Source organism: Heterodontus francisci, chromosome 18 (genome assembly GCF_036365525.1).
Source record: "Heterodontus francisci isolate sHetFra1 chromosome 18, sHetFra1.hap1, whole genome shotgun sequence".
Classification (NCBI taxonomy): Eukaryota; Metazoa; Chordata; class Chondrichthyes; order Heterodontiformes; family Heterodontidae; genus Heterodontus; species Heterodontus francisci.
The window spans coordinates 76075542-76087781 of record NC_090388.1 but is presented as its reverse complement, the minus strand read 5'-3'; the positions used below and the strand labels follow the sequence as shown (position 1 = coordinate 76087781).

Below are 12240 nucleotides of genomic sequence, written 5' to 3'. Positions count from 1 at the left end.
CTGTAGTACAGCCCCAACATTGTTACCGCACCCTTCCTATTTCTGAGTTCTGTCCATATTGCCTCACTGCTCGAGTCCTCCATAGTGCCCTCCTTCAGCACAGCTGTGATATCCTCTTTGACCAGTAATGCAACTCCTCCACCCCTTTTACCTCCCTCTCTATCCCGCCTGAAGCATCGATATCCTGGGATATTTAGTTGCCAATCATGCCCTTCCCTCAACCAAGTCTCAGTAATAGCAATAACATCATACTCCCAGGTACTAATCCAAGCCCTAAGTTCATCTGCCTTACCTACTACACTTCTTGCATTAAAACAAATGCACCTCAGACCACCAGTCCCTTTATATTCATCATCTGCTCCCTGCCTGCTCTTCCCCTTAGTCACACTGACTTCATTATCTAGTTCCTTACAGGCTTTTGTTACTACCTCCTTACTGTCAACTGACCTCAATTGGTTCCCATCCCCCTGCCACATTAGTTTAAACCCTCCCCAACAGCGTTAGCAAAAGCACCTCCAAGGACATTGGTTCCAGTCCGGCCCAGGTGTAGACCGTCCAATTTGTAATAGTCCCACCTCCCCCAGAACCGGTCCCAATGTCCCAAAAATCTGAACCCCTCCTTCCTGCACCATCTCTCAAGCCACGCATTCATCCTGACTATTCTTTCATTTTTACTCTGACTATCACGTGATCCTGAGATTACTACCTTCACCATCTCTCTCATTCCTTCCTTTGTAAGGACTAACAGATCTCTCAAGGCATTGCTCATGGTGAGTGGGAGGATGCACTGTTTTATAATTGGGTGTTATCAAAGTGTTACAGAAAGTAATTGTGACATTTACTGAAGTGGTTTAAATAAAGGAGGAGGGTTGGGGAGGAGAAAAAGAGGGAACAGGAGGGGATAGGGGAAAGGGAGGTCAAAGGTAGGGAGAGGAGAAAGGGTCAGACGATGGAGGGAAGGGACTGAGTTCTTCCTCCCCTCCCAACACTAAAATAAAAAGGCCTCTGCTCCAGACACAAGTATCTCATGGCACAACTATCAGGCTTCACGGTTGTGGGGGGTGGTGAGTGTCCAACCAGCCACATCTGGGGCAGATGGGGAAGGGAAGCATAATAACATCTGTAACATCTGCGTGCAAGCCAGGTGGACAGTTAATAGCTGGGGGAGAGTAGGAAGTCATAGTCCACAGACACAGTGGCACTGAGATGGGTTAGAATAGAGGCTTAAAAAGTTCAAGTACCCTTCAAATTAAATGTCAAAAGATATTCAATAAGGTCTCTTCTAAGAAGCTTGTTAGGAAAATGCAAGCACATGTTATAAGTGGAAATGTAGCAGCATGGATAGAAAGTTGGTCGACTGAGAGGAAACGAAGATTTTGACAGAATGGATATTGTTTGAATTGAATTGGAAGTGGTACACCTCAGAGAACAGCACTCTGTCCACTTCTTGGTATATAGATGATTTGGATTTTAGTAGAGGGTCAACACTCACACATGAAGAATGGCCATTTTTGGCACAATTCCAGCGCCTGATGGAGCCATACCAGAGAAAGAGTTGGCATCCTCGGGAGAGGAGCAAGATAAAATTGAAAGGGGGAAAACAAAATTAAAACTTAACTTCATATACAGTGTCCCATTAAAATGTTTTTAAGTGCTTCATATAATGAGTGATTCATTGGAGTGCAGTAATGGTTATGCAGCAAACACGTCAGCCATTCTGCACCAGTAACCTTTTACAAACAGCCGAGAGAGCATTGACAAACTAACAATTTAGTACCAAACAAGTTGAGAATATGTACAGCACCAACTTGCATTTAATGTAGTAAAATGTCCTAAGATGCTTCCCAGGAGCATTAGCAAACAAAATTGGACATCAAATCATATGAGAAGATATTAGGACAAGTGACCAAAGGCTTGGTCAAAGCAATAGGTTTTAAGGAGCATCTTAAAGTTGGAGAGGTATCAGACAAGAATTCCAAAGCTTGGAACCATAGCAGCCAATGGTGGAGCAGTGAAAATCATGGATGTGCAAGAAGGCAGAATTGGAGCAATGCAGAGAGTTGCAGAGCTACAGAGAGAGGGAGGAATGAAGCCATGGAGAGATTTGAAAATAAAGATGAAAATGTCACAATCAAGGTATTGCAGGACCTGGAGCCAATGCAGGTCAGCGAATAGAAGAGGAGAAATTTTCAGGGTTATAAGGAAGGAGCAGAGGAATTAAAGGCCTGCTGCCCGACCTGTACCCGACGGGACCCGACGACATGGGTCGGGTTCGGGTCGGGCCGCTCTTCCGGATCCGCCCTTCGGGGCTCGGGTCCGGCCGGGTCGGACACACACAGCAAGAATTGCAGGTAAGTGTTAAAAGTTAAAAACTCACCTGAACTGCGAGTCCGGGACGTCAAGCAGGGAAACTCTGAGACTGTGCAGTGAGTGTGTGAGCGTCTCTATGACGTCATCACGCTCATGCTGCAGCTTCCTGAAGATTGGGAGTCGGAAGGTAAGTGAAGAAAACATTGTGGTGGTCGGGTCGGGGTCGGGGGAAAAATGGAGGGACTCGGGCCGGGTCGGGCTTGGGTCCGATGTGCTTCCGTCGGGTGCGGGTTGGGTTTTTTTTTGTGACTTGAGCAGGCCTTTAAGAGGAATAGGATTAATTGACTAACTCTTTCAAAGAGCCAAACTAGACATAATGGGCTGAGTGGCCTCTGTCTGATTTGTAGGATTCAATGTATACCCCTGTTAGGAAAGGATACGATATGAATTCTAGTCAGGTCCTGAGAATGATTTACTCCATTCCTTGTTCTCCAGCGTGTTGTCTATTCTGTTCCCCTGCATAAATAAAAATAATACAGAATAGCAAGGCTATGATTGATGTGTAAGTTCTGTTTTAAATCATGTTGAATTGATGCTAAACAACATCTCATTCTTTTAAGCTTTATTTTTTGTAATTCATCAGCCCAGCATTGCCATTTGATTCTCTGACTTTGTGACTTGTATTTTTTCATCGTAATTAATGCAATTGATTGCATTGCTGGTTCAACAAAAAATACTAGTAGGATTTTAAAAGTTGGCTCAATATAGCTTTTATCTTTATATCAAAAACCTTCTGTCAGCACACACTTCCTATTAGTCACTTTTCAAGCATTGCACTTTTTCGTAATTAACTTGGTGTCAGGCATGGTTCAGTTTGTAGCACTCTTGCCTCTGCGTTATAAGGTTTTGTGTTCAAGTCCCACTCCAAGGCTTGAGCACAAAAATTTACGCTAATACTTTAGTGCAGTATTGAGGGAGTCCTGCACTGTCTGAGGTGCATTCTTCTGGATGAGACGTTAAACCGAGCCCCATCTGCCTGCTTCTGTGGATCTAAGAGATCCTGTGGCACTATTTCGAAGAAGAACAGGGGGGGTTATCCCTGGTGTCCTGGCCATTATTTATCCCTCAATCAACGTCACAGAAACAGATTATCCGGTCATTGCCATATTGCTGTTTGTGGGAGCTTGCTGTGTGCAAATTAGCTGCTGCGTTCCCTACATTACAACATTAATTCATTGGCTGCAAAGCACTTTGAGATGTCTGGTGGTGATGAAAAGTGCTGTATAAATGCAAGTCTTTTTAAAAATTTCTTAACTAGTATCGATATTTATTTTGACTAAGTAAAATTTCTTGCTATGCAAATTTATTCATTGTAATTTGTTTCTGTGCAAATTGGTTGAAAAGGAGTAGATGAACCAATCGAACTGTTACAAAATACTTTTTGAAAATGTTTTCAGCTGGCTTTGTCCCTTAAACCTGCTGACAGTGAGTAGGTTAAAAATGTACAAAAGACAAAAGAAAGTGTAATAAATATTTCAACTTCCTCATAAAATTGCACAAATCCTGTTAAAAATGTGACTATTATGTTTTAACTCTGAGGGCTGTCATAAGTCCGGGATCCTTCCCAACCTGTTTGGGCCTATTCTTGTCTATCAGGCCCCCACACTCAGCGTGTTCCTGGTCCACCCTTGCCTGCCATTTTCAAAAAAGCCCACAATGGTAAGGAGGCTAGAGTTGTCCTCAGTGCTCCTGAGTTAAGAAGGGAATGTTAGACCGGATTCCCGCTGCTGATTGCTGTCCAGAGAGTTTGGAGTATGGACATTGAGTGAGGGCAGAATTGGTTTGGCTATGATACAGCCACAGTCAAACAGCCGACTAATATCCACTGTTGAGGCTCACCTGCAAAGAGTGGCAATTTAGGAGATGAGCCAGAGGGTGACTAGTGCTCACTGCCTGTACCCCTAGAGAATTCTTCCTTTCATTGTTCATTTCCAAAGGAACCCAAACTCCAGTGCTTAATGGCAATCCATTATAAATATCGAGCCTTATGCTCCCTGTTAATTTCAGGAAATATTAACTCAACCATGCCTCTCTCTGACTTGAGCATTATGTGGCCATTTATAGAAACCAATCAAATTGCTACAACACCTCTAAGTCATTGATGTCCCCAGAGGCTTTCAATTAAGTCTGAGCATTTCTATTTAACTAATGTGATGGTTAGCATGGAGTTTGGATGTTCAACAGGCACAGCACATTTCTGATAGCAGTTATAATTGGATTACTAGCTTTCTCTTTTGCCAGTTTTCACCCGTTGTTTCCCGGAAGCATTGAAGTCTTTGCTGAGTTGGGTAAGATAGACTCTGTATCTGCGTAGCATCTTATCATGTCTCGCGCATACTCTCAACATTGCTTTGCATGCAATGAATTACTTTGAAATGCAGTCACTGCTGATTGGGTACTGTAGAATGGGCACCCAATGCCCTCTGGTACACACCCAATTGATTTTTGCTCATGCATGAGATAAGACTAGTCTGGCAGCCTTACCAGTTTTTGGAGTAGGGGCCCCCCATCACCCTGATCCTTTCCTCAATTAATGCCCATACTTGTGCACTTTCCATGTCACTGAATAATGATCAAGAACAGGAAGATTGGCTGCTTGTTTTTTCCTCACTGACAGGTCCATGGGCACTGTGCCCAATTGCAGTGCCCCGAATGCCATCCAGTGGAAATTGGATTGAACGATAGACCTTCCTGATTTGAATAAGCCAAACCCATCTGGTTCACTAATGTCGTTTAGGGAAGGAAATCTGTCATCCTTACCTGGTCTGGCCTACATGTGACTCCAGACCCACAGCAATGTGGTTGACTCTTAAATGCTCTCTGAAATGGCCTAGCAAGCCTCTCAGTTCAAGGGCAATTTGGTATGGGAAATAAGTGCTGGCCTTGCCAGTGACACTCACATCCCATGAACGAATAAAAAAAACTAGACAGTGAGCTTGCCAGTTGAGTCATCTAGAGAGGTGGCATGTGTGTATCATCTACATTGATACTGGCACTTGCCTGGTGAAACCACAACAGTATTTTCTGGTTACAGCACAGAGACATTGAGACTATATAAATCTCCTAACTCTTCCTCTGTTTGGCAGAATGAGCTGGGGTACAATCATGCCTTCGTTCTAGTCACTTTTCCAACAAAATAGCGATGTTTAGAATGAGGTTGCCTCTGTCACGTGGAAAGGAGGTTATGCTGGTTGCAGGGACATGTTCCAAAGTGCACATCATGTTGGACCAACCAAAGGCCAGTATCGGTGTAGATTCAGCATTAGCCTGGCGGTATCACATGACAGTGCGTCAATTCAGATGAGACAGTGATCATGAAGCACCTTCTGTCTTGAAGAAGCAGGTCAGACTGTACAGCCACATTGTGCCACTTCTAGCACACTCTTGGAGATGGCACACCGCAATGAACCCTGGTCAACCCCAGCTGCCAACTCCTGACCCTGAGCCATGTAGTATTATTCTGGGGGAATCGAGCTTCATGCTGATGAGGTCTTCATTTCCATTCAAGTCTCAAAGTGCCACTGTACGTGCAAAAACTTGGAAAATGAAGTAAGGTACCCATCGTAGGTTAGCTTCTCACCTCTGGGGCCTGGGTGATGGAAAGTCACCTCATGTCTACTGGCTGTAAGAATCAGATGGAAAATGAGTTGATTATTCTCAAGCCAGTTCTGCGTGGGCATGGGATGACAGCACAAAATATGGTGCTACTTGGTCTTAAACTGGTATCTCACTCAGAGAGAGCATGGAACAGCTTTGGGGAGGGGTGGGGGTGCAGGAGGTAATGGGCTAGGTGTCTTGGTACAGTAGGGAATGGTTTGGACTGAAGGACTTTGGGGCAGAGTAGTTGATGCTGACTTTGGGTCCCCTGAAATGAGTGAATGTGCCTGTGTATTTATTTCAGTATTCCAGCATCTGCCATACTTTGCTGTTGTGTATTGATCTTGCTGAGTTAGATTCCGAGAGCTCAGCATCCAGCGGAGAGCTCCTGCTGTTTACAGTGTTAAATACAGTTGGATGCCAATGGACTCATAAAGCTAAGTCCACAATTCTGTCACTGGTCTACAGAAGCCAGTATTAACAGTTGTCTCCTGGAATCCAACTAAGGAAGAGACTAATATAAATGGCTATTTACCCTTTAGTTCCCCTGTGTTAACATCTCCTACCTTGTTGACCATAAAATTCACTGTTAGAAAGAAAGCCCAGTTGGGGGGAAGGAGATGGATTAGCATTGTAATATTGCTGCTGCTGTATTTGAGACAGCAAAGTAAAGTTATAGGTGAATTACATAAGCAGTAAAAGAGAGACAAAAGGGAATAATATAATGAACATTTCAGTGGCAGTCCATTGGCCTTTAAATCCAATTCTCGACTCTTGAATCATTGAAACTCTGGCCTGAATTTGTTTTAAATCTTGATATCGTCCAGGATAATATGTTTCATTATTGGAAAAAGACCAGCTCGCAGGCTTATTAAGATTTGTTTCCGACATCTTTACTCCTGGGGACAGTAAACTGATCATGTTGCACGATAAACTGCAGCTCCTAAAATACTTGAATCATTCTGGAAAGGCTTGGAAGCTGTTTTGCATGGAATTTACCATTTTAGAAGGCAAGAGGGGTAGCAGCTGGAGTAATTCCAGGTCTTTCAGTGAGGTTAGAGATTCCCCAAGCAGCAAAAGGTTTGGATGGATGATCTTTGGTAAGTTTGTCAAAAACAAGGTGATTGGTAGCATTGAATTCTGATTGAAGAGAGATTCCAGGCTGACCATCTCTCCTGCGTTAGTCAGAAGCCACTTGCGATCTCCTGGCTGCCAGCCTCAGCAATCTGGGCAATTTCATGTGTGTGTAGATTGTGTATGTAATACCCAAAATATCTCCCGCTGGACAGAGAAGACACAGGATGGAATCAGGTGAAGTCCAACCTTTGGTGGCTCATTTGTCACCCTTCCAGTATATCAAACCTCACTGTCTTCCAATTGCAGCTTCAGACACCCATCTGAATGGACACATACGACTTTAATGTCTCATCTAAAAGGCTGTACCTCTGAGAGCCTGACACTCCCTCAGCATTGTACTGTGTTGATTTTCCTCAAGTCCTAGTTTGGGGACTGGAACCCACAACCTTGCAACCCAGAGGCAAGAGTGCTGCTAACTGAGCCAAGCTGGCACATGCCTTAAGGACTGAATACATGAAGAGATTCCAACCCCGTAGAGTGAGTTCTCATGTCCCCTGCCAGCCAGATCAGAATGGCATTGGCAGCTCTTTGTGGACCTGATTCGTTGGCTGTGAGCAGTATATTGTGGAGAGGTAAACTTGTGGATAAATACCCTCCAAAAATTGGACATTGCCACTTAAGGGGCCTTTGTCAGGGACCTATTGCTGGCTGAGATTGGGTAATATGCAGTTCCTATGGAAGTCTTGTAGAAAGCCTCTATTTCCCAATGAAGCCTGTGCTTTCCCAAAGTAAAAAGCCCAGCTTCCTAAACCTTCCTAATAACTATGGGTCCTTAAATTAAGTATCAATTCTGTAGCCCATCTCTCAACGGAGGGCCTCATTATTACCCACTATGTGAGGGGATCAAAATTGGACAGGGTGTTTTCGATGTGGCCGGACTAAGGCCTTTACAGAGAAAGCGTCAGTCTTCTGATTTAATGTTTAATTGACCTAACAAAATTTTAGTTGACATCAACATCCACAGCCTTTTGGGGGAGAGAGCTCCAGATTTACACAAACCTTTGTGTGAAAACATGCTTCCTGATTTCATTCCTGAATGGCATAGCTCGAATTTTAAGAGTATGCTGCCTTGTTCTGCAATCCCTACAAACAGAAATAGGTTCTCTCTCTACCCTTTATCATTTTAAAGACCTCAATCAAATCGCCCCTCAACCTTATAAACTCAAGGGAATAAAAGCCATGTTTGTGCAGCCAATCCTCATAATTTAACCCTGGTATTATTCAGCACACATCTGTGTTCCTCTACTGTTGGCTGTTTATTGAGCTACACTAGTGATATGTCTATGTGGATGTTGAATAACGACAGAATGCGGCTTAGTTGTAACCTCTCGCGGTTGAATATCCTGCTGTCGCTCCCTGTCAAAAATACACACAAGCAGTGTGGACTTGGGAGAGAGTCCTTGTGCCTACGCACCTGGACTCCAGCAAAGAGTTTGAGTCTGTAGATGGGAAACTTAAACCTGTTGAAGAATGAAAGGCAAGAGCTCTGTACTAAATTTCAATATTTATAAATGATAGACCTATGGAGAGAATATTGCAATTTTACAAGTGGCATTGTTAAGAAAGAAAAGACTTGCATTTATATAGCACCTTTCACAACCTCAGAACTTTACTTTTTGTAATGTAATCATGTTTGTAATGTAGGAAACACAGCAGCCAAACTGCATACAGCAACCTCCCACAAGTAGCAATATGATAATGACCAGATAATCTGTTTTAGTGATACGGGTTGAGGGATAAATATTGGCCTGGACACCAGGGGGATCTCTCCCACTCTTCATCAAATAATGCCATGGGATATTTTACATTCACCTGAGGGCAGATGGGGCCTTGGTTTAACATCACATGCAAACGAGTACACAGTACTTGTACAGTACAAAGTAGAATTTTCACTCATTTTCCTTTATCCCTCTTCCACTTGCAGGCCAATCTATGTTTCGTGGACATTGACAACCACTTCATTGAGCTTCCAGAGGATTTCGCACAGTTTCCTGACAAGCTGGAATTCATCCAGGAAATCTCTGAGGTGCTACTTCATTTTGGAATTCCACCCGAGGGGAACCTGCACTGCAGCGAGAGTGCCACCAAGCTGAAAAACCTGGTGTTAGATGACCTGGTCAATGACAAAAAGAACGGCAACCTGACCAGCAATACCATCAACATGTATGAGTTGCTGAAGGGCAACGAGACGCTGGCTCGGCTTCAGGCGTTGGCGAAGCGCACTGGTGTCACCGTTGAGAAGATGGAAATCGCGCCCCCGCCAGCAGCAGAGAAGAAGGACACCAAGTGCCAGTGCAGCGAGGAAGAGCTGCGCGATTACAAGCTCACCGTGCAACTGCGCGAAGTGTTCGCCAGCCGCTTCACCCAGATGTTCGCCGATTACGAGGCCTTTGTCATCCAACCCACACAAGATATGGACGCATGGCTCACCAATCGGGAGCAGATGCAGAATTTTGACAAGGTAATTATTCTCCTCCTTTCCCCCTCGTGTGTTAGAGTTGCAAAGGTATTTAGTCCTTTATATTGTCAAAGGTACAACCAGCCCGGCCTCTACCAGTGACACTGCATCTCTGATAAACAAAGACTTTGATTTGCATCGAGCCTTTCACAAGCTCAGATGTCTACAAGCACTTTACAGCCAATGAAGTACTTTTGGAAGTGTGGTCTCTGTTGTAATGTAGGAAATGCTGGAGCTAATTTGGGTACAACACAAACAGCTACTGGATAATGATCAGATAATCTGTTGTTTTCGTGATGTTGGCTGAGGAATATATGTTGACCATGACACCGGGAGAACGGCCCTGCTCTTCTTTGAAATAGTGTCAGGAGATCTTTCACATTCACCTGAGAGGGCAGATAGAGCCTCAATTTAATGTCACATCCTGATAGCTGGCTCCTCTGACCGTGTAACACTCCCTCAACAGTAGAATGTCAGCCTAGATTTTGTGCTCAAGTTTCTGGGAATGAGTGGGAGTGCTACCACTGGACCACAGGATCGAAGATGAGTTCTCCGCTGCCTCTTATCTCCTGATGAAACAGACGTGATTCTTCAGACCAAAGGCTGATCATTCTATGGCACAGCACGTGCAACTTTCAAGAAGGTTGTTGTGATCAAGAGGTTTATGCAATACCCAGATACACTTTCTGGCCATTTCTTTCCTGTTCCTTAAACAGAGAGAGGGATGTTCTTGCTGGGAAATGGAACAGGTCAGGAAAAAGCGTAAATGATAACTCCCTCCCACTACCCTAGCAACATGTCTCAGCATCAGTCTTGCAGCAGTGTTCATTGTCCACTCCGTGGCCTTGCTGAGTGAGATTGTAGATTTAGTACCCCTATAGAGGGGTAGTTTTGTACCCCTGACCGCCAGGGATTGTGGTGACCCTATTGCGTCTGGGTAATTTAATTTGGCTGTGCAGGATTCTAGCCCCAGCATCCAGAGGTTGAAAGGTTGTCAGCTTAACATCCTCCACCATCCACCCCAACAGAAATAAAATTATGCCAAATAGAGGAAGGCAAGAAGACAGGATTAGATAATCCTTTGGACGTGCATTGTATCTTGGCTGAAGATGAATGGGAATACCTGACCATCTTGAGACAGTGAGATGCTCATCATAATAATGGGCATGTGCTCCTGACAGTCACATTGTTTGAAAGTGCCTTTTTTGTTTGTATCCATTATGATCCAGACTGGCCTCGAGGTTAGTTTGTGAGACACAATCTTTTTTGTGCTAAAGATCCCAATTGGCACGTCCTAGAATTCTTAGCAACAACTATTGGAGGAGGGTGACAGAGATCATCTTTTTCGCAATTGTGTTTAGTTGGGGCACTGGCTTAAAAAACAGCAGAAGCTCCCAGGATGAAATTTTTGGCTCCTGAATATCAGTTGCCTTCTAAGTTGCACAATTACTTGAAGTTCACGCTTTTTCATGTTTCTGATGAATTGTGTCCTATTTTGTTTGCGCCGATGACAACTGCAAAGTAATCACCAATTTCTGGCCAGTGTCCCCTATTGCCAAAACAATCGACTCAACAACAAAGCCATCGTGCTTTGTTTAGAATGCCACCCTATTCTGATAGTCAGTGAAGACTAGTGAAGTGACACAGCACGATCCCAATCCATGTACTATTCCTCAGAGGAGGGGCAAGAACCCCTGTCCCCTCCTCGATGATTTTACACATCCAGAACTTGTGGATGGAGTGGTGCTGAATTAAAAATTGGTTATAGCTTCCCCCAATTCCCATACTGATTTAGTGTGTGATGCGGGTTGTCTGGTGCAATATTGAGTCATAGTCCTGCAAATCTTTCCTTCCCAAGTATGTATCCAATTCCAACCTTCCTTTAAAATTGGTGCCTTTACTGACTCAGCCATTGTGGTAAGCTTTCTTGATCTGATTTAGGGTCTTGTAGCTGTCTAAACCATTAGCCCTGCACAGTAAAAGAGTGCGAAGCTGAGGGATGTGTGGTCCTCCAAATATTGCTTACCCAATTGAAGCTACAGCTGTGATTGCAAAACCAATTTTGTAAGGTTTTGGTAGAGTAGTTGGGGAGAAACAATTTCTACTGGCAAGAGGATTGGTAACCAGACTTAAGATAATTGGTGAAAAGAGAGGGTTTTTTTTTTACTCACTGAGTTGTTACAATCTGGAAAGCATTGCCTGAAGGGATGGTAAAAGATAATTCAATAGTAACTTCCAAAAGGAAATTTAATACATACAAAAAAAAAGTGCAGTGCTTTGGGGAAAGAGCAGTGGAGTAGGACTAAATGGATAACTCTTTCAAAGAGCTAGCACATTCACAATGGGCCAAGTGGCCTGCTTCTGTGCCATATCATTCTCTGACCTAGTATTGTCAATACCAACATGAAGGCCAGTATTGAGGGAACCACTAGACTAATCCCCAGGAAAGAGTCCCGAAAATTAGGCTGTTCATCCTAGAAAGGAGGTGACTGAGAGCTGGCTGCGTAAAGGTATTGAGGATGTGAAACGCTGTAGCAATCTGGAGCACAACCCAATTAAACGTGACAGTAGAACAATGGGGCACAGGTTCAAATTGATGACAGACAAATTTAGCACAGGGGTCAGAAGGTTCGCCTTCGCACAAAGATTGTTCATAGCCTCAAAACTAGAAGAAAGGA

At 43.9% G+C, this 12240-nt stretch overlaps 1 protein-coding gene across 3 annotated transcripts in view; it reads left to right on the top strand.

Annotated features, from left to right (window-relative positions):
* Positions 1–12240, top strand: part of LOC137379731 (DENN domain-containing protein 5B-like) — a 299114-nt gene that overhangs the window by 219050 nt on the left and 67824 nt on the right. For all 3 annotated transcript variants that reach the window (XM_068051032.1, XM_068051033.1, XM_068051031.1), the window contains one exon: positions 9029–9565. In XM_068051032.1, the coding sequence (XP_067907133.1) occupies positions 9029–9565 (537 nt within the window). The remainder of the gene's footprint in view (positions 1–9028; positions 9566–12240) is intronic.